General features: G+C 40.2%; 1 protein-coding gene across 3 annotated transcripts in view; it reads left to right on the forward strand.

The window, feature by feature from the left end:
- Smarcc1 (SWI/SNF related BAF chromatin remodeling complex subunit C1) overlaps window positions 1–22,087 on the forward strand; it is a 102,419-nt gene that overhangs the window by 68,151 nt on the left and 12,181 nt on the right. For all 3 annotated transcript variants that reach the window (XM_034483666.2, XM_034483668.2, XM_076917320.1), the window contains exons 25-26: window positions 7,425–7,559; window positions 16,803–17,064. In XM_034483666.2, coding sequence (XP_034339557.1) covers window positions 7,425–7,559; window positions 16,803–17,064 — 397 coding nt within the window. The remainder of the gene's footprint in view (window positions 1–7,424; window positions 7,560–16,802; window positions 17,065–22,087) is intronic.

Here is a 22,087-nt window from a genome sequence, read left to right on the forward strand (position 1 = left end):
TTTGTGAAGGCCACCAGTCGAAGGTATAGTTTGAATTCCCCTTAAGGGTCTCATTTATTTTTTTCATTTTTAATTTGTCTGTGAAAACTGTCTGTGGAACCATTGTTCCAATAATTTTTACCAGATTGAAATATTTATGATTTTTAAGACAAATTTTTTTTTTTGTATAAATACTTCATCCTGATTGATATTACAGACTGAAAAGAGAGAACCTAAAATAGGCTTTTCTTCTTGAATTTGCCAGCTTTTCTGGGGGTGGTTTTTTTCTATTTATAACAGAGTATCGGCTGCACTGCATATTTAAAAAGACAGGAAAATGTTATTTTCCCACGCTTCGTGTTAATTTAGCATTTTAAAACATTCTAAAGATGAATATATGAAATTTTTAAAATTTTGCATTCATTCTTCCTGAGTGGTTTCCTTCCATTATAATTTACCAGATTTCAAGAAGTGGTAGTTTCTGGAGCATACCTAATCTTGGCCATTTCCTCACACATGGGTATAGGTCCTCTTTCACGATCCTTCAAACCACTCTGTTAGTGTGAATACTTCATCTGTTGAGGCTATAAGGTATGATTCATGGCAAATTTCCAGGTAAATCAATTCAAAACAGAGAACCATTGTTTGAAGTTTGTGATCCCCTGACCCAGGTGGATGTAAATCCTGGAGGAGGCCTTCCCAGAGGCATCTTTACAAGCCGCCAGCCTTATGCAGTCAACCTGGGCGTCTATCTGCCTTGACTGTAGTACCTGTACATCCTGCTTGTTTATTCTTGTACATAGTTTTCAAAGATACCTTTTTTGGTTTTTGGTTTTTGGAGGCAGGGTTTCTCTGTGTAATAGAGCCCTAGTTGTCCTGGACTCTCTGATATAGACCAAACTGGCTGCGAACTCACAGAGCTCCACCTGCTTCTGCCTCACAAGCACTGGGATTAGGGGCATGAGCGACCATGCTTGCTCAGAGATACTTGCTTTTTCTCTTACTCATTTTATTACCCTATCCTGCCTCCCCCTCCCAATTACGGGATTAAAGGCATACACCACCATCATTCATCGCCTTGCCTCTGAACTGTGTTGAGTTTGCTTGTTATTTTGAGACAGGATATCACTATGTAGCCTTAGTGACTCTGAATGCTGGGATTGTGTGTGCTCCACTACGCTCAGATATGTATGAATTCTTACTTGTACATAATATCACTGAGGACTGTTTTATCAGCAATTGATTAGAGACTACAAGAGCGAGCCTCCTCCCTCCCTCCCTCCCTCCCTCCCTCCCTCCCTCCCTCCCTCCCTCCCTCCCTCCCTCCCTCCATCTTCAGACTTGTATGTTACCTTTACCGATCTTTGATTCCTTACTCTTTTGTTTTGGTACCAGTCTTTAGCAGCCCTTTCACTCCTGTGCTAGGGACAGTCACTGTAAGACATTCCTCTCCTAATCCTTCCCCGTTTCCACTATCCCATTACCTACAATGCAGTTGATATGATCTTTGTTGTTGTTAGCTTTTGTTTGTTTTGTATCTGTGTGAGTGTATGCCTCATAAGTGTTTCCCGCCCCATAGGGGCCAGAGGCATTGAATCTCGTGAAGTGGGAGATAAGTAGGTAGTTTTGAGCCACCTGCTTTGAGTGCTAGAAATTAAATTAGGCCTTCTGGAAGAGCAGTGCACAATGTTAACTGCTGTGCTTTAAACAATTGGGTTTGGTTTGGTTTTTTTTATGGGTATGGGTATTTTGGCTGCATATGCATCTGTATCATATGTTTTTCATGGGTGTGGGTATTTTGCCTGCATGTACGTCTGCATCATGTTTGTGCCTGGGGCTTACTGAAACTAGGGCAGACTGTCTGGTCCCCGGAATTGGACAGTGGTAACCTGCTATGTGTGCGCTTGCAATCAAATTCAAGTCCTCTGCAAGAGCAGCCATTGAGTCATCTCTTTTAGGTATTTACAGTGAAGTGAATAGGACAGATAAGCCGTCAGTTCTGAAGTGTACATAAATGATCTCACCCATGTGGACAGCGCCCGCTCCAGAAACACATGGTTACAGCCTCCAGGGTCCTCCACATGTCCCTTAAGTTTAATGAGTGGGAGGGTCAGATGAAGTTGTCATCACAGAATTGATTCTCTCCTTCATTTAGGCTCTGGGTATCAAGATCAGGCCATCAGAGGGTATCAAGATCAGGCCATCAGACATACTTCATCACCCTGTGAGCCATTTCGCAGGCCCCTTTTGCCCTTTCCCTCATATAAATATAATCTTGATATTAGTAGTCAGTTTTTAAAGTTCATTTCTCAGGAACATACAGACTAAAGAAGACTTGCTGCTTGTTTCTCTTTCTTTCTTTCTTTCTTTCTTTCTTTCTTTCTTTCTTTCTTTCTTTCTTTCTTTCTTTCTTTCTTTCTGTTTTTTCAAGACAGGGTTTCTCTGTGTAGCCCTGGCTGTCCTGGAACTCACTCTGTAGACCAGGCTGGCCTCGAACTCAGAAATGCACCTGCCTCTGCCTCCCAAGTGCTGGGATTAAAGGCGTGTGCCACCACTGCTCGGCTGCTGCTTGTTTCTTCCTTTGCTTGCCTGCTTGCCTGCCTGCTTGCCTGCCTGCTTGCCTGCCTGCTTGCCTGCCTGCTTGCCTGCCTGCTTGCCTGCTTGTCTGCTTGCTTGCTTGCTTGCTTGCTTGCTTGCTTGCTTGCTTGCTTTTTGAGACAGGGTTTCTGTGTGTCTTGGTTTCTGGCTGTCCTGGAACTCACTCTGTAGACCAGGCTGGCCTCGAATTCAGAAATCCACCTGCCTCTGCAGCCTAAGTGCTGGGATTAAAGGCATGAGCCACCACTGCCTGGCTTTGTTTTTTCTTTATTCTATAATTCAGGATCACATTCCAGGCTGGCCTTCCACTCAAAGTTCCTCCTACTTCTGCTTCACCAGGTCCTTGACTAAAGGTGTCCGCCACCACTCTTGGCTTCCAGTGTTCAATATTAAAGCCAGTTTCCCTTTAAATCTGTGACAGTAGTGCAAAGTTTCTGCTGTCTAGCTTTCATGTTTGAGTTTAGTGCCTTATAGCTGGGTCTGATAGAGCTCACAGCACATAGTCATTTTTGTGCTGCATAGTAATCAGGGGGGCAAAGAATTCAGTTAAATTACTATAATTAGCAAAGCTTTACCAAGCATTCCAAGTTTCTCTTACTCTTACTTTGTTCTGCTGTGTCTATAAACAGCTTTGTTATTCAGTGTTTGTCACCCTCACATGCAGAGGTAATTAGAGTCTGTGCATCTAGCTCTTAAACAGATGGGTTACTTCTGGCTTTTCCACACCCTTGTTACTGTGTGGAACCCTTCAGGAACATGTCCATTTTTGCATTTTATCTCCTGACATGCTGTGCTGGGCCACACTGCAGTAGGGGTGTGTGTGTGTGCAGGCATGTCACACATGGCTAGGTGCTCTGTATTTCCATCCATCTGGGTATTGAGGCTTAGAAAGAAGGGGAACCTGATTATTACTTTCACAATAAACTAGAAACCTCAGACCAAGGCTCTATTGACTTTTATGAATAATATATTCATTTTATTAAATTTTTATAAATTCTCTCACATTCTTAAGTTCGTTATCTACTTACTTCAGATTTCTTCCTAACATAATTCCATGCATACACAGACAAAAATGGCAAACATGGATTTGTCTTCTTGGAAACTGGTCAACATGTTGTCACCACTCAAACATACATCATTACTGTTGCGTATGTCACAGGTGTTGCAGGAATCTACTTAAATGGGTTGAGTTTTGGCTGCCATCATAGCTCTATTTAACAACAGCACAGGTGGCAAAGCAAAGGTTGGTGTATTGGACCACTTTGTCTGCAGTTAGTCACTTTCCTTCTTGTAGGAATCAACAGGAATTACATGTACACATTGGAAACCCTGCCTCAAACTAAGTCAGCTTCATCTTCTGTGGGTATTGCTGCATTCATATCTCTTCTGTGGCCATGGCCCCAATCTACTCATATCGGGCTTTTTTCCTGAATAGAGTTGTATGCTTCTTCTGATCCCTCTGTGGAGCCCTTGGTCACACTGTTAGCCAGGTTGTCATAAATGTGTATAGCCTGAGTAAAGGGATTTTTTTTCCCCCTAGTTTTTTTTCCTACAACATCTAGAGCATGTCCTTCATTTTTATTAGCGTTTACAGGAAGTTAAGCTTTTTCAATTCTTGACTTCAGAAATCTGTGCTCAGCACCCTGCATTGATGAGCTACTGTTCATTCCTCTAATTTGAATTTCATTGTACCTCAAGAGTTTTGAAGTCATACTTAACTCTTCAAGAACGCATTTTGCTTTGTTTTTTAAAATATCTGACATCTTTTGTTCTTTATTCTTATTGCATGCATGTATGTATATGTGTATATATTCCTAAATGTAACCTGTTCATATATTAGAACCTAATTTCACCATCATGACTGCCCAAACATGAGGGAAACAAGCATGAATAGCTGTTCAACCAGTAGACAAACTTTGGCCCTACACAAAGAAACACAAAATCATTTTAAGTGGAGTTTTTTTTTTTTCCTTTATAACTTGTTTATTGTTATGTGGAATACTGAGGTTTTCTGATTTTTATTCTTAAATTTCCAAAAATACTGGTATTTTTTATGTTAACTTTCCCCCCCTTTTAGCTTGCATATGGGTGAGCTGCTGTTTTGAAAAGACATGTTCTAACATTTTCTGTTTAGTAATATAATGCCTTCAATTCCTACATAAATCTCAGAGTACTTTCTGCCAAAACCTATAGTTTTCAGTAAGATTCACAAAAAAATGGGACTAGAAGTGAGTAATACTGGTCCTCTCATAGAAAGGGTTACTGGTGGCTATATGACAGACCTGAAGAGGAAACATTGTTTTATGGTCATCTGTTTGTAACTTCAATTTTCTGTCATATATATGGGTTTTTTTTTTTTTTTTTTTTTTTGTTTTACTTGTTTATCTCTTTCAAAGTAGACATTATGAACCTCTAAGATTAAAAAGAGTTTTCAAGCCTGAATACCTGAGTCTAGTCCCCCTTTAAAAAGAAAACTTCCTTAATCAGACCTCCATAATCATCTGTTGTGGTACCCAGGCACCTACAGTCACAGGTACCCACTCAATAATGAAATAAAAGTTATATATCTAAATCAAATCATAAATTACATGATACTTAAAATGATAACCAGCTTGAGATGTTTGAAAGTGCATGTGGCTCATTGGTGTGTCGCAAAAGATTTTCGTACACTGCTATAGGAATGTAACATCAGCTTTTACTTGAATTTCCTAACTACTTAAGAGATAGTCTCCATCACTTGTACATGAGACTGGATTGTTGTTATCTGCAAAAGATGGGCAGTTAAGTCTAAGAGGTCACTCAGTGGTTAATAATACTGCTCTTGTAGAGGAACTAAGTTTACTTCCCAGTAGGCATTTTGGGTGGCAAACAAGTGCCTGTAATTCCAGATATAGAATGTCTGGTGCCTTTATCTATACCAACACTACTATACACTGTGTACAGACTCAGAAGCAGACATTTGTACATACACAAAATTTTTTAATGAAAAAAATAATCAGCTTGTTGTATGGTACATACCGTTAATCCCAGCACTAGGGGCAGAAAAGGGTGAACCTTGGAATTCAAGGGTAGCCTGCTCTACAGAGCGATTTCCACAATGGTCAGGGCTATACTGAGAAACCGTGTCTGAGAAACCAATAAAATAGTCTTTAAAGAATAGTAATTAAAGCTATCAAATCTCTGTATTGCCTCCAGAAACTTATCTTAAATGCATACTAACTCTTAGGTTCTATAGGAAATAAAGAGGTTAGAGGCCCTTCCCTGCATATTATTCAATTTCATGTACAAATAATACACATTTAGCTTGTAATGATAAAGCGATGGCAAAATATGCTTTAGAATTTGTTGTAGGCTGATCACTGCAGGTATTCAGAGTCTGGCCAAGTACGGTAATGTGGCACTTTATTCTCTGTACTGCTTAATAGTCAGGAAGCATGAATCCAACTCATTGTTGTGCTCAGGGCACTGGAGTCATTCAGCCATCTTCCACAGCGACTCCTTTCTGCTCCTGTGTTTGTATGCATAGTTCTGCAGACTATCTTCAAGCTTAGGATGAAGTACTTTCTTGCCTCACACAAGATTTCCTTAACATAGGGAAGTTTTGCATTAAGGTGTTTGGTGCTAAAGAAAAAAATGCTTATCTTTGGACAATTCATTAGCAAGGAAAGGATGTTGAGAACAGATGTGAGGAAAATATCTTGGTTGCTCTTTTTAGCTCATTCAGGGTCTCAGTTCAGGTATGTAGGTATATAGGTAGGTACAGCTTATCAAGAGTCTTGTCCTGGTGCGTAGTGATGCACACTTTTAATTTCAGCACTTGGGAATCAGAAGTAGGTGAATTTCTGTGAGTTCTAGGGCAACTTGGTCTATACAGTGAGTTTCAGGACAGTTTGTGCTGCAAAAACAACAGCTATAACATATATGCGTGTTACTCAGTTGCTATTTAGATAGACAGCCTGTGCTGCATAGCCTCCTCTCCTTGATAGGCTCTTTTATTGGAAGAGTGCACTATGAGAGGAATTGCCTTTAATTCTTGACAGTAACTTTAAGACTGGAGCCTGTACAAGCAAGTTAAGAGCCTCTCATAGGCCATAGACTGGGATGTCAATTATGTATTTATCTGCTGTTTTATAACTTATGGACAAATAAGCCATTATTACCTTGATTTAACCAAAAGTCTCAGAGTTGTGTATAGACTTCTATTTCTCCTGCGAAATATGACTCTGACACTGGAAAACTAGCAGGTCAGTTTGCTTCCTTTTAGGGTTCATTCCTTCTCAGCTTTCCCCAATACAATTGCTTTAAGACTTTTTCTTTTTTTAACAGGATTTGTTTCATTTATTTAAGTAGCCATAAATTTGTTTTGTATTTTCTTTCTTTTAGAATTAAATATGAATATGAAGTTGCTTGGTTTTCTTCTAGAGACTTAAATCAGATGTTCTCTCGGGTCTTAAAATACTGCATAATTGAAAATACAGACTTTTGTATGGGGTTCCATGGTGTGGAGATCATATGACAATCTGTGAGAGTTGATTCTCTCCTTGTGGTTTCTGTAGGTTGATTTCAGTATTTCAGGTTTAAAAAAAAAATTTTATCTTTACTCAGTGAGCCACTCTGATGGCTAAGAAACATCAATGTATTTTTGCTGCCTCACCCCTTGGGAGAGTTTTCCTTTTTTATTTTTTATATCTATAAAAACCAGAAATTTTCTGTGATAGAACCAAGGAGTGTTATTACTTTCACCTGATGTAAATCTTTGGAAGAATCAAAGTAGAGTCCTAAAGCTTATTCTTCTAAATCTCAACTTTAACATTTTCTTAAATAATTAGAGTGGTCTTTGCCCTTAGCACCTGGCAGCTGTGGAGGAAAGGAAGATCAAGTCCCTGGTAGCTCTCCTGGTTGAGACACAGATGAAGAAACTAGAGATCAAACTTCGACATTTTGAAGAGCTGGAGACTATTATGGACAGAGAGAAAGAAGCTGTAAGTAAGGGGAATTTGCATGAGGATGTTTAGAAATTAAAGCTGATGTGCCCTTCAGAGATAGAAATTACATAGTATAAGTGTTGCCTGTTCCATTGGTCTCTAGATATTTTGTCATTTCCTGTTTTGATGAACTAGTGATTATAAATAATGGTTTTTCTGTCTACTTTATAATCTAACTCTTTATCTTAGCTGTGAACATACTTTTTATTAAATTTCCCTTTTATAAAAATTGATTCCTATACTGACTGCCTATGTGTTTGTCGATGAAGTAAAACCTTAAAAATCTACTGTCTGGTTCAGGATTTTCTTTTCTTGATTTTCCTGTCTTTAATATACAGGCCCGTTTTTCTACAGTGTCTTCATTACATTTGAGCTTTGACTTTATTTATCTCTGTTGCTCCTTCTTCCCTCTTCTGTAGGTTGACTGGTAGCTGGAATTAGGCAGACGTTGAGCCTCAAGCAGCATTTGCCAGAGCTACTTAAGTTCTGCTGCTTCCCTGTGAACATACATGCATGCCTTCATTTACAGACTGCAATTGAGCAAGTCCATATGCAATCTTGGCTTAGTAAGCTGTTAGCCTTGTGAACTCACTAGTTATGTTGGTTCTGGTGTTGATGTGCTCATGCTTATGTTCTATTTGCCTTCTGAAAAGTCGTTAACAGAACTAGAAACATACATATTCATTAGTTTGATTGTCCTTATTGAAGAATCCAGCAGTGATGCTGATCAGTCAGTGCTGTTAGCCCATCCTACAGGCAAGACTACAGCCTGGACAAGCAAGTTAAGAGCCTCTCATAGGCCATAGACTGGGATGTCCAATATGTATTTATCTGCTGTTTTATAACTTATGGACAAATAGGCCATTATTACCTTGATTTAACCAAAAGTCTCAGAGTTGTGTATAGACTTCTATTTCTCCTGTGAAATATGACTCTGACACTGGAAAACTAGCAGGTCAGTTTGCTTCCTTTTAGGGTTCATTCCTTCTCAACTTTCCCCAACACAGTTGCTTTAAGACTTTTTCTTTTTTTAACAGGATTTGTTTCATTTATTTAAGTAGCCATAAATTGTTTTAAATGTTCTTACTTTTAGAAATAAATGTGAGTATGAAGTTGCTTAGTTTTCTTCTAGAGACTCACAGCAGAGGTGGACTACACTAAGCAAGGATGCTGTCAAAGGCTCCTATTGAGAGATGTGAGGAATAATCACAGAATGAGCTGGGGACTGGGTCAGAGTCTAGGCACTAGAGAAACTGAGGTAGATTTTAAAAACCCCTTGTGAGGCTGTTACTTAGACCAGAACTTTCCAAATGAAGGAAGTAGTAATTTTCCAGGTGTATTTTTGAGAGTAAAGCTAACAGGATGTCTTTACTAGCAGGTTGTAAATTTTAGAAAATTTGTTGTGGTTTGTGATTTCTCGGTCTCCAGAAGAGTTATTTTTAACTGTGCTTTTCTTTCTTTCTTTCTTTTTTTTTTTAACTTACTAATATTTTCCCCCCTCATGTGAGTGGGTGTTTTGTCAAATGCACGTCTGCACTGTGTGCATGATGTGCCCAAAAAGACCAGAAGAGGGCGATAGATCATCCCTTGCAACTTGAGGTACAGATGGTAATGAGCTGCCATGTAGGTGTTGGCAATAGAACCTAGAGCCTCTGGAAGAACAGTCAGTGCACTTAACCAGTGAGCCATCTCTCCAGCCCCTTTGTTTTCTTTTTATTTCCCATAACTTATGTGTATACTGTCCTTAATAATTTAACCTATTTTTGGACTCCATTACATTGTATTATTTGTGTCTGTGAAACTTAGCAATACATACATCAGACACATGTTTGTTTCTTCTTTCTGAGACAGGGTTTCTCTGTGTAGCCCTAGCTTTCCTGGAACTCACTCTGTAGACCAGGCTGGCCTCAAACCCACAGAGATCCACCTGCATCTGCCTCCCAAGTGCTGGGATTAAAGGTGTGCAACCCTCCCAGCCCACATTTTCCTTTCTAAAGCATACTGCAACAAGACCAAAATGATAGTTAATCAGAATGGTGTAGACTCAGCTTGAAACACACATGGAAACAATGAAGTATAGTGGGTTTCTTTTTTTTCTTTTTCTTTTTCTTTCTTTCTTTTTTTTTTTCCAATGAATAGGCTGGCTATGTGGTTTTTTAGCTTGATTGATTGATTGATTGATTGATTTGATTGATTTATCCGATAATCTCCTTTATAGCCAGCACCAACTATTAAAACAGAGACTGCTTGTTAACTCTAGCTCTGAGGCTTCCGGTCTTAGCTGATACATGAGTGCTTGGCAGTATATGTGGATGGAGTTTTGTCAGAGTCCTCCTGCCATTTTTTTTTTTTTTTCTTTTCTTTTTTGCCCCCTCCTCTTGCTTTACCCAAATAGAGGCAGGGAGAAGAGCTTTGTCTGAGCTTCAGCTACGCTTGCAGCTGTGTTTATGTTGAGTATCTGAATGCTGAAGAGTGCTCAGTGTGAGCTCCCTGTGGATGACACTGGACAGAGGTAACTCACCCATCTGTGTCACGGGAAAGCTGGCAAGTTCACTAACACCTCACTAACATGAGTCATTTGTGGTTTTCATCTGTATTCCTAGGAAATGGGGTGACAGAATAAATTCAAGTATCGATAGGGACAGAGCCTGGCATTGCTGGGAACACCTGTAATTCTAGCCCTTCTGAATTTAGGCAGGAGTCTCCAGAGCCAGGTCCTTCTCGTCTACATAGCCCGTTTGAGGCTGTTCAGGAACTGCATGACCCTCTGTCTCCAATAAGAAACCAAAATAACCAAAATTATAGGATAACTTACTATTTTTTAATAGTTATTTGTAGTTTTATTATATTTAGATAGCACTTGTGCGCGGAATGGGGGAAAGGGATCTCATGAAGTTTAGGCTGGCCTTGAATTTGAACTTGAGATACTTCTGTCCCATGCTTCTGGGTGCTGACAGTCACTTCTGTCCTTACTTTTGCATGGCCTCTAGCTTTTGAAGCAAACCTCCTATCCCCTGAGCCAGCTCACTAGCCCAACCTTTACTTTTATTCTTTTATCTTGGAAACAGGGTCTTACTTCTATAACCCTGACTGGCTTGGCGCTCTCTACGTAAATCAGGCAGTTCTTGAACTCACAGATCTGCCTGCCTCTTACTCCCCACTAGACTGCTAGAGTCGATTTTCTCTTTCTGTCATGGATTTCTGGGATTAAACATGTATCATCAAATTTGGTAATAGATGCCCTTACTCACAGGGCATCTCACTATTCCTTAATTCATTTTATAAGCTTTGGCAATAAGAGTAAATACACACTCAGTTTTTTTGTTTGTTTGTTTGTTTAAAGGGATGTTAGATAATAAATACATCAAAAGGTGTCTGTGTGATCATAAATGCAAATTCTTCTTGCCCCAGCCTTCAAGCTCTGAGATTATAGGCATATACCATAGCTCTGGGCTTCATAGAACCATGTTAACTAGACAATGCCAGTGATCCCTGAATCTCAAATATTGGGACCAAAGAGAGGCTTCCAAAAGTTTTCCTCTGGCTATCTACCATATGATCTGTATGGTACATGCCTTCACATACACATTAAGAATTAAGAAGGTCAGTGGGAAGCCTGGTGTGGTGGCACTTGGGAGGCTGAGGGAGGGAAGGTGGGTGTTTGTGAGTTCGAGGCCAGCCTGGTTCAAAAAGAAAGTTTTCAGGACAGCCAGAGAAATTCTGTCTCTTTAAAAAAAAAAAAAAAAGTACATGGGCGACTTTCTACTTTTGAGAATAGAGACGGGATTTTCCAACTGTCACCATTATCTATTTGGGAGAAAAAAATTATCCCCCTAAATGAGTGTGCCCATTCTAGGACTGTTCCCTTCTTCAATGGTATCACTGTCTTCCTGCCTGGTGTTATCTATTTTTCTCTCTGTAGGTGTGCTTATTCTTGACAGTTTACTTAAGTGGAGTGATTAAAACTAAAACGTGACTGGTTCTGTCAAAAGTTATCCATACCACATGACATGTGTCATAAAATATACATAACACCAGTTGTAAAGGTAGTCATTATTAGCCTGGTATTTTCCAGAACATTTTCATTGTATTTATACATTTGTATGTACTTGGGATTACAAATATTTTCTGTTGGAAATTAGTTTTCCTCCCACTCAGATTCTGGTGTAGCTGTGGATCAAAGTAATGTTTCACTGACTAGTTTTATGCCCACAGATGAACAATTTACTGGGACACATTTCCAGTTGTCAAATCATAGCTCAGTGGTTGGATACATTTAAGATATGCCTTAACACTGCCAACTTTTGTTCCCATTCTTCCTGATTATCATGAATGTTACTACAATTCTGTTATTTGGAACACCAAAATTTAGTTCTTCTCTGGTGGTTTGGCGGTGATGGTAGTGGTGTTGTTTGGTGGTGGTTTTTATTTTTTGTTAGTGTACAAAGTAGTGAATTTCATTATGACTTTTTTTTTAACTTTTTGTTTTGTTTTGTTTGTTTTTGTTTTTTTTGTTTGTTTGTTTTTGTTTTTTGAGACAGGGTTTCTCTGTGTAGCCCTGGCTGTCCTGGAACTCACTCTGTAGACCAGGCTAGCCTCGAACTCAGAAATCCACCTGCCTCTGCCTCCCAAGTGCTGGGATTAAAGGCGTGCGCCACTACTGCCCGGCTCTGGTGTCCATTCTTCTACCAAATCACTACCACTACTTTCATCCCTGCTTCACAGGAACATTTACACTGAATTTTCTACATATCATAACTTTACCGTATTGTCTGTATTGAACTGTAGCCTGTTTTACTGGGAATGAGTAAACATTTTTATAGCCGTGTGGAGCTGCACTGTGCGTATACAGCACATTTTCTTTGAACTGTTCACCTATTGATGGACATCTAGGCTGATACATGCCGTGGCTGTTAAATGCTGCCGTAAGAACCATGACTGCAATGTTCTGTGGGGTGTAGATTTGGATGTATGTACCTGGATCCTTTTGTAAGGAATTACTGTGGTTTGGGGAACTTTATACTGATTCCTACAGTGGCTACACTAGCTTTTATTTCTACCAATACTTTGTTTGCCTTACTTTTTATTTATTTATTTATTTATTTATTTATTTATTTATTTGTTTATTTATTTTGTGGTGTTTTATGTTTGTTTTTTGAAACTGGGTTTCTTCTCTGTGTAGGCTAGGTTGTCCTGGAGGACTCTGTAGACCAGGTTACCTAGAATTCAGAGTTCTACCTGCCTCTGCTTCCTGAGTGCTGAGTTTGTCAACATATTTCCCCTACCCCCCACCCCCGCCCTCTTTTTTTGAGGTAGGGCTCATTCAGCAATGGCGGCTGACCCATAGCTAATGTTATCTGCCTCAGCTTCTTAAGTGCTGGGCTGAGACTCAGGAGCTCCTACCCTTGGCCATGTTTATATCTTATTTTCTTTTTACAATTTATGAGTTGATAGCCTTTTGGTGGTAGGGTTTCAAGATAAGAGCGTGTGTGTGTGTGTGTGTGTGTGTGTGTGTGTAGCATTATCTTTTTTTTGTTTTTGTTTTTTGAGACAGGATTTCTCTGTGTAGCCCTGGCTATCCTGAAACTCACTCTGTAGACCAGACTGGCCTTAAACTCAGAAATCCACCTGCCTCTGCTCCCACGTGCTAGGATTAAAGGCGTGTGCCACTGCCCAGCTGTGTCACCCTATCTTGAGCTCAAGAGATCTATCTGTCTGCCTCCCAGTGCTGGGATAAGACATGTGTCACCATGCTCAGCTGAGTTTCTAGTCTTAACTTAAACTTACCATTTCAATTTTAAAAACAAATGAAAAAGAGAGGCTAATGATTGATTCTTTTATGCCTGGGTGTCTAGTTTTCCGAGAACTACTTGAACATTCTTTTCTCTTTTTTATCTTAACACCTTTATCAAATAGTCGGTACTTATGTGGATTTATGCATACAGTCTTGGGGATACTTGGTGAGTCCAGGATATATCAGCTTTTTTAAGTCTGCTGCTTCTGCCCTATAACAGACATGAGCCTAGGGCTTTTTGGAGTCCAGAGCCATCTGGAGCCAGTTGGGAATGGCATTCTGGGCCCTAACCCTCTCCTCAGGGGACTCATTTGTCCTACATTAAAGCTTTTGCTTTAAACTGGGTTTTCTTTTCGTGTGTGTGTGTGTGTGTGTGTGTGTGTGTGTGTGTGTTTAATCACATGCTTTTTTACTTACTCTTTTGTTACATAATTACTTCCTTTTAATTACTTTGTGTATTTTATGAAGCCAAGAAGGATAAGGCCAGGACATTGCTGTGATTTTCCCCCACTCCCTCTGACTAGCCTGGGTTATAAGAGAGACCTAGTCAGCTGGCCAGTGGTAGTGCACACCTTTAATCCCAGTGCTTGGGAGGCAGAGGCAGACGGATTTCTGAGTTCGAGGCCAGCCTGGTCTACAGAGTGAGTTCCAGGACAGCCAGGGCTACACAGAGAAACCATGTCTCGAAAAACCAAAAAGAGAGAGACAGAGACAGAGAGACCCAGTCAGAAACCTTGTTCCTCACACCCAACCCTGCCCCACCTCTTAAAAAAAGAAAAAAGAATAAATGAAATGACAGTAATCTTTAGAAGTAATTAATATAATTGAGGGTAGGTGGCTTTGTTTTTCTGGTGGATTTTGAAGCAGGGTCTACATGTTGTGTTCAAACTGGTAATTGCCTTGACTAAATCTCTAGGACTACAGACACATTCCACCATATTTGACTTCTTTCTTCCTTTCCTAAGAGGCTGTTTGTTTATTTGTTTGTTTTGTTCCTTACATTGAAGCCATCGATGTATTTAAACTACCAAAGAAATGCTAGCTAAGAATTTGAAAAAGAAGACAAAACAGGGTGAGGCCACAGATTAGAGAGAGCACAAGCTCTTCTGTAGTAGTGCAGCTAGTTTACAGAGCAGATCTGCACATACCTTCTGTAGTTCTTAAGTCACAGTGGGACTAAAGCCAAGCTGTGCGGAACACTAGTGACTCAAGAACATAGGTAAGAGATTCATTTCTAGGAACCTTGTTCTGACCTCAGGATATTGCAGAGTCCTAAATTTTCTGGAGAGAATACTGAGGAGTAGGAAAGCAAGACTGTGGTCAGTCTCACACTTTTATTTTTCAGTCTCTTATGTGTCACTGTGTAATCATCCAGAATTAACGTTTTGAGCATTCTCGAAATATTTACATCTTGGGTGGGTCCTTTCTTGTGTAGTAAAAGTCCAACCAGGCAGGAGCCTTACATGGCAGCTCTATCTCACTCTGAAAACCATCTAACCAGCTCTCAGGTGAGGACTGGAGCATCTCCCACTTCCATCCGACTCCCTCTTCTCTCCTTCTGTGACACTTTGTCCATCAGGCCTTCCCATGCTGACAGTATCTGTAAGCTAATTGTCATGCTTATTCCACCTAGTTTTTGCTTTATAGTGTTTAGTATTTATTCACAGAACTGGCTCCTAAAAGCCAAAACACTACATTTCCTTAACCCATTGAGTGGCTGAAAATAGTCAACAGAAGTATGAGCCTTACATGTAATTAAGACTTTTGTGCCAACATGTTAACAAAAGTTTTAAACAACTGAATTACAATAATTTAATATGACAGTTCTAATTCTACTTGTTATCAAAATGACTTTGTTATTGTTTCACTGGACAGTAGCATGGTTCAACTGGTAAGGTACTTTTAACCTAAGTTTACTCCCCAGGATCCACAGGGTATGTAGAACCAGTTTATTCTGGTCATCCTCTGCTCTCCCATCTCCATTCACTTCGATTTCAAATGTTCAGTATCTAGGTGCCACTGTGTCACTGCACTAGACAGAGCAACCTTAGCCGAGGACTCCAGTGAGAGTGCTCCGGTGTGGAAGATGGCGGCTAGGTCACTGCTGAGAAGACTGGGGTCTGGCCTTGTGTGGAGGAGCACTAGCTTCACGTTTCCATAGTTACAGTTTTTATATTTTTATTCATATTTAGCCTGATTTTCATATCAACTCTAAATTGTAAGGTACACTTCATTGGCTCAGCTATTATTAATCATGATCTCTGGTTGTTGCGGTGGTTTTTGTTGGTTTGGTTTGGGTTGGGTTGGGTTGGGTTGGGTTTTTTGCACATATAGTAAAATTTGGTTTTGAATCAGTGTCTTCTGCAACCCAAACTGGCTTCAAGCTCACTAAACTCTTAAGAAGGACCTTGAACTCTTGACCTCTTCACTTCCACCCCCTAGGTACTTATGTTGCCCACTCACCTACCTATTTCTCTTAATTGTATTAATTTCTTATTTGTGGCATTTGAATTCAGGGCTTTATGCACATGCTTTACCACTGAACTGTATGCCATCTTCTAGCCCTCAATATTGAAATGCTTGTACTTTCAAATTCTGTAAAAAAAATTTTATTTAGTCTGTCAAAATATGTGAGTTTGTCACTCAGTGTAACTTTAGCTAAGGTTTGCTTTGCCATACCAATCCAACGTTCTGTATAGGAAAACAAAAAGTATGTGTGCACCTAAGGTTATAGCACCTCTATGACGTTTTTTATTCTAAAATAGACAGTAACCGAATGGAATACGTCCAGAAGGTAGCACGGGGAAGCTTGGACAGGCTTTACATACTGCCTGTGAGGAACAAGTAGCAGACTTTTTTTAAATCTAAGAAAGTATTTTTAACCTTTGCAAGCCCAGCTGCACATGCTGGGGCATGTCTTTAACTACAACACTTGGGAGGCAGAGGCAGGCAGATGTCTGTTTGAAGCCAGCAGTGCTATCCTGTGAGACTCTGTCTTCAAGTAAATAAATACAATAGTACATACCTACAAGCTTACCCAGACACAGTGGCATATGGCTCTAGTCCCAGCTACTTGAAAGCTTAAACAAGAAGATCGCTTGAGCCCAGAAATGCAACAGCAGCCTGAACAACATAGCTACATACTGTCTCCAGTACTACTCATGATAATTAGTTTCATGCTAATGATAATAATTAATAAGTTGATAAAGATGATAATGATGAAGAACAAAGCCTTCCAGCCTTTCAAAAGTAGGGCCAAAGGGCATTTGCCCCAATGCTGTACAGTACAAGAAAAACAGACTTTAGACTATAACATAGGACATTCCTAGTAAGAGGTCTCTTGTAGCATGGTGTGGATGGAACTCAGGCATCAAATAAATGTCCGGTCATACAGTCCTGAGAAGCCTCTTGGTAGCATTTTTTTTTTCCTACTTCCTTTATTACAGCTAGAACAACAGAGACAGCAGTTGCTTACTGAGCGTCAGAACTTCCACATGGAACAATTGAAATATGCTGAACTACGTGCTCGCCAGCAAATGGAACAGCAGCAGCATGGCCAGACACCTCAGCAAGCACACCAGCACTCGGGAGGACCTGGGCTGGCCCCACTTGGGGCAACAGGCCACCCTGGCATGATGCCCCATCAGCAGCCTCCTCCCTACCCCCTGATGCACCATCAGATGCCGCCACCCCATCCTCCCCAACCAGGTAAGAGGAACGCTTTGCTAACAGGTCACATTTGTCCATCTTCATCATGGAACATGCCAAGAAATCATTTCTCACAAAACCTCTTCCATTTTCATCTACAGAATCACAGGCAAGTGAGTTCTATTATTACTATTACATAAATCTAGCCAGTTACTTCCAATATCCGCTCTACAAGATGCTTTTTCTTTGAGTATTTCAGTCTCTGAATCAGCGTTGTATCCCAGAGGTTCTTAAGAATGTAACCTTATGCTAGGCATGGTGAGCTCACCTTACATGCGTAAGATAGAAGCTGACTGATGAGTTCCAGGTCAGCCTGGGGTACATAATGAGACCCTGTCTACTGAGCCCTGCCACCAGGTTCAGGAAAGTATTCTTAGACTCTGTATATACTGCATTCGCTCAGGTAAACTTGGATGACACGATGAACTTTTCATGACTAATTACCTTTATACCATTTTTAATACATTCTCATGGATATGAGATAATTGGATACTGTTTTCTTCATAGTTGTCCTATAAACTTGTATCATTTTTACATGTGTACTTTTTTTGAACCTCAATCATGAATGTTTCCTAGATCCAGAGCTTTTTAAATGAAGTGTAAATCTTCTCTTTAACGTATGCGAAAGAAGCAATTGAAGATAAACAGGAAGACTCTCTGAAGCCTCAGAAAGCTTGAGTTCTTCACAGAACAGATTTCTGAATGCTCTCTTCTAGAAGTGACCAATCATATTTGCTTATAGAAGCCATAGTTGAATACACTTGTGATCTAACCGCGTATATTATTAATGTCAATGTTACTTGTAGGCCAAAGTATACTTTGATTAATTTTACTGGTTTTAACTTAAAAAAAAAAAAAAAAAAAGTAGTCATAACTGGGCATGGTGATACAGGTCTTTAATTCCAACACTCACAAGGCAGAGGCAGGAGGATTTCTGAATTCAAGGCCAGTCTAGTAAGTTCCAGGACAGCTGAGGCTATGTAGAGAGACCCTGACTCAAAAACAAACAAATGGGACTCGGGGAAGGCTCAGTGGTTAAGAGCATTAGCTGCTCTTCCAGAGGACCCAGGTTAGTCTATAGCCATGAACTCGCCTAATGCTATTAAGAAGACTCACGTTCAGTTCCAGACCCTTACACAGACATACATACCGCCAAAACATCAATGCATATAAGAATATAAAGAATTTTTTTTTTTTAATTTAAAGGACCTGTAGTGATTAGGGGAAATTTTTACTTTTCACATGTAGGCACACACACCTAAAAGTTTACATTAGGGAATCTGTTGTCATCAGGTTTTTTAAATCTGACATGCTCACACCACAGGATACTTTCCACCTCTCTGAACACTTCGATGAATCTTAAAATCTCTGTATAAAAGCTTCATTTTGTCCAGTGTTGTTTTTAAAATATACATATCCTCAACAGGATTGAATTGTTACTTTTCAAACACAGTAATTATTTGAAAACAGAGCCGCTATGCTGAAAGCAGGCTCCAGCCATAGTCTCCGCTGCTGTTGGTGGTCCTTGTTCTGTCTATTCCTCTATGTCCTTGCTCATCAGATGGACCTGATCACAGCAAGGCCACCTATCGTTAGAGGAGCCAGGGTTCACACTGGGCTGCTGGGCGCTGAGAGGTGGTCACAGAGGACCTTAAATGCAGCTCTTCCTATGAGGTAGTACCAGCAATTGTGTTGATAATCAAGTCACCTTTATAAGACATAGGTCAGTTTTGTCTTCACTTTCTCACCAAAATAAGCTTTTTCATATCTATATGTAATAGAAAGGAAGATTCATTGTGAGAGAGGGTTTTTTTTAATTTGCATCAAGCTGTTGTCTTGCGTGCGTGCGTGTGTGTGTGTGTGTGTACACGTACGTATGCAGGGCAATACATTGGTTCAGTAAGGTTCCTAAAAGTTGTCTTCTGACACCCTACATTCTTGCTGTTTAATGCTTATCCCTGCATTCATACAAATCACATACTTAAAAATATTAAAATATTAAAATACAAAGCAATATACATTTGAGAGAACATACAAATTGTGTTACCTTGATGAATTTACTGGAGATTATAGCTTCTGTAGCAGTCTCCCATCATGCTCTTCTTCATCTCTGGCCCTCCCCGGATACACCTCTCAGGACTTTCAAACACAGGGACTAGTTTATTGGTTGTAATCATCGTTATTTTTGTCTGGCTTCCTTAATACCATCTGAGATGTTTGTACGCTGTTCTGAGTGACTACATCCTTCTGTTCGCTCTGAAGTGTTCATCTGTTCCCACTCTTAATTTGTGAAGCCTTTTGGTGAAGGTTGGGTTGCTTTTCAGACTTAAGTCATATAATGGCTAACTCAGCTATCAACAAATAGAACCATGGTTTTTAGCATCTGCACACATTCTGTTACATGCATATTGTATGTATTTGAGAATAGTTATAGAATATGCATTATGATCATATTAGTAGATGATGCCAGACTGTCTCCAGAACTTTAGGTTTAGGTCTGCTAACAGGCTTGCTCTTGTTCCTCCTCAGCTAGTGTTCTTATACAGTCAGGGACCACCTGCCCAAAGAACAGTGCTGCCCACAGTGGGGTAAGCACCACTCTTTAAAACTCTTTAAACTCTTATCATCTGAATATAGTTATTTTCTGTTTGGTGGGTTAGTTTGGTTTTTTGTTTTGGGTTTGCTTTGGTTTTCTGCTTAAATCTCTGTTAGTAAAATTAATAACAGCATCCAAAGTTGGTAGTGTGTCTACAATCCCTGTGTTTGGGAAACAAGGTTTTTGTTACAAGTTCTGTGCTAGCCAGAGATACATAGCAAATTAATTTCAAAACAGAAGGACAGACTGACAGAGCCATCCAGCCAGGTTCGGTCATGTGCACCTACAATCCCCAGAACTCAGGAGATAGACTGGAGATTCACTATAAATTCAAGGCCAGGGAGGACTACCTAGTAAGACTTGTGTTTAAAGAACAAAAGGGAGCTGATTGGGGGCACAGGCCTTTAATCCCAGCAGTCAGGAGGCAGAGGCAGGCGGATCTCAGTTTGAAGCCAGCCTGGTCTACAGAGTGAATTGCAGGACAACCATAGGTACACAGAAAAACTCTGGCTCAAAAAACCAAAAGTGAGTATTCACATCTGGCACACACCTTTAATACCAGCACTGAGGAGACAGAAGCAAGAGATCTGCTGAGTTTGAAGCCAGCCTAGTCTATTCCAGAATTACACAGAGAAACACCATCTGCAAACCAAAATAAAAAAGAAAGCAACAAAGCTGGTGAATTTTGTACTTAGCCAATCTGCTTTTGCTGTTTTACTTACTTGTTTTGGTCAGATTCTCAATATATAGCCCTAGCTGGCCTCAAACTCAAAAAGATCTGCCTGCCTCTGCCAGACTAGCTCAATGCCTTTCAATGAAGCTGGTGAAGTAAAAACTGTCTTCTATCTCTGATTTGTCAGTGATACAACTTGAGACCTGTAAGCAAGTCTGTACTGGCTTGTTTTATCATCAACATGACAAATTATAGTCACCTTGGAAGAAAGACCTTCAGCTGAGGAATTGCTTAGACCCTTGTAGGCAGGCCTGTGGTGCATTGTCTTGCTTGCTGGTTGATATGGAAGTGCTTAGCCAACGGTGGGCAGCACTGTTCTTTGGGCAGGTGGTCCCTGACTGTATAAGAACACTAGCTGAGGAGGAGCAAGAGCAAGCCTGTTAGCAGCATTCCTGCATGGTTTCTGCCTTCAAGATTCGGCATTGAACTACTGTGATGTTTCTCTTGAAATCTAACTACTTTCTTCTTTAAGAAAGCTTTGCTTATAGTTTATCCCAGCAATGCAAGGCTAATTAACACAAAGTCTTTCCAACTATCACTTTCTGAGTTTCAGAAACATTTCCTGATGAGCAGGGCATGTGACAGCTCTAGGGAGTCAGGTAGATTGCCACTCTGTGCTCCATGGCAAATTCTAGGCCAGCCATGACTTCATTGTAACCTTTCTTACCAGTGCTACTAGTAATAATATTTGTAGTAAAGGCCAATCATTCAGAAAGCAGAGCATTCAGAGCTTATGCTTCCTAATAGGAATGTAATTCCAGAAAAAGACAAAAATAATCACAGAAGACAGCATTTACATTAGGACCTGAGGGCAGCTATCAGGTAACTGGGGAGTGTTTGGTATTTGGCCAGAATTTATGTGGTGTGAATGGGCAGAAAAACCTTGTGCTAGGTGACTGTGAAAGTGGAAGAAGAGTCAAGACAGATTTGTTGCTGAGTGACTAATTCATAAAGCTTTTTAGAGGAAGTTCACTTCCTATGCAACCATGAATACCCAAGGTCAGATCCCAACACCCACACAAGCCAGGTGTGCTCTTTTGCAAACCTGTAACCCTATCACTGCAGGGGACATGGACAGAAGGGTCACTGGGGCTTGGTGGCTGCCCGAATAACTGAAAAGCAGAATCTCCAGTTTCAGAAGAGAGGTGCCACTTGAAAAAAGAATAAAGTGGAGACAGAGTACATGTAAACGTCTCCTCTGAAATGTGTGTGTGACACAAATACACGCACACACAAGTGTCCATCGATGGTGATAGAACCCATTAGAATAGGAGTTCATTCAGGTGTGAAAGCCCACCCCTGGCTCCATCTCTTGGGAGATAGAGGCAGAAAGACCAGCCACAACTGCATAGTGATTGATAGCCTATTGCAACAAAAGTGAAATTACTGTTCATTGTTGTGAGTCTCCTAGCTGTGAGTACAGATGGAGGGCTGGTTATCCAATAGCTGATGCTCTCTTGATGAGCTAGCTGCACCAGTATACTGATTGCATATGTAGTCTTGTTTCCCCAGACTTTGCATGTGGGTGGATGTATGTCCCAAAATGTTTTTTTTTTTTTCATAAAAAAAAGACAAATTATATGTAGTAGCATGTATAATAGTGTTTATTTTTATTGCCTTATTATTTTACTTTGTTTATGGAAGTTTGGCCTACATGTATGTCTGTGTGCCACTTATGTACCTTGTGCCCATAG

The sequence above is a fragment of the Arvicanthis niloticus genome, chromosome 21, assembly GCF_011762505.2.
Source record: "Arvicanthis niloticus isolate mArvNil1 chromosome 21, mArvNil1.pat.X, whole genome shotgun sequence".
NCBI lineage: Eukaryota > Metazoa > Chordata > Mammalia > Rodentia > Muridae > Arvicanthis > Arvicanthis niloticus.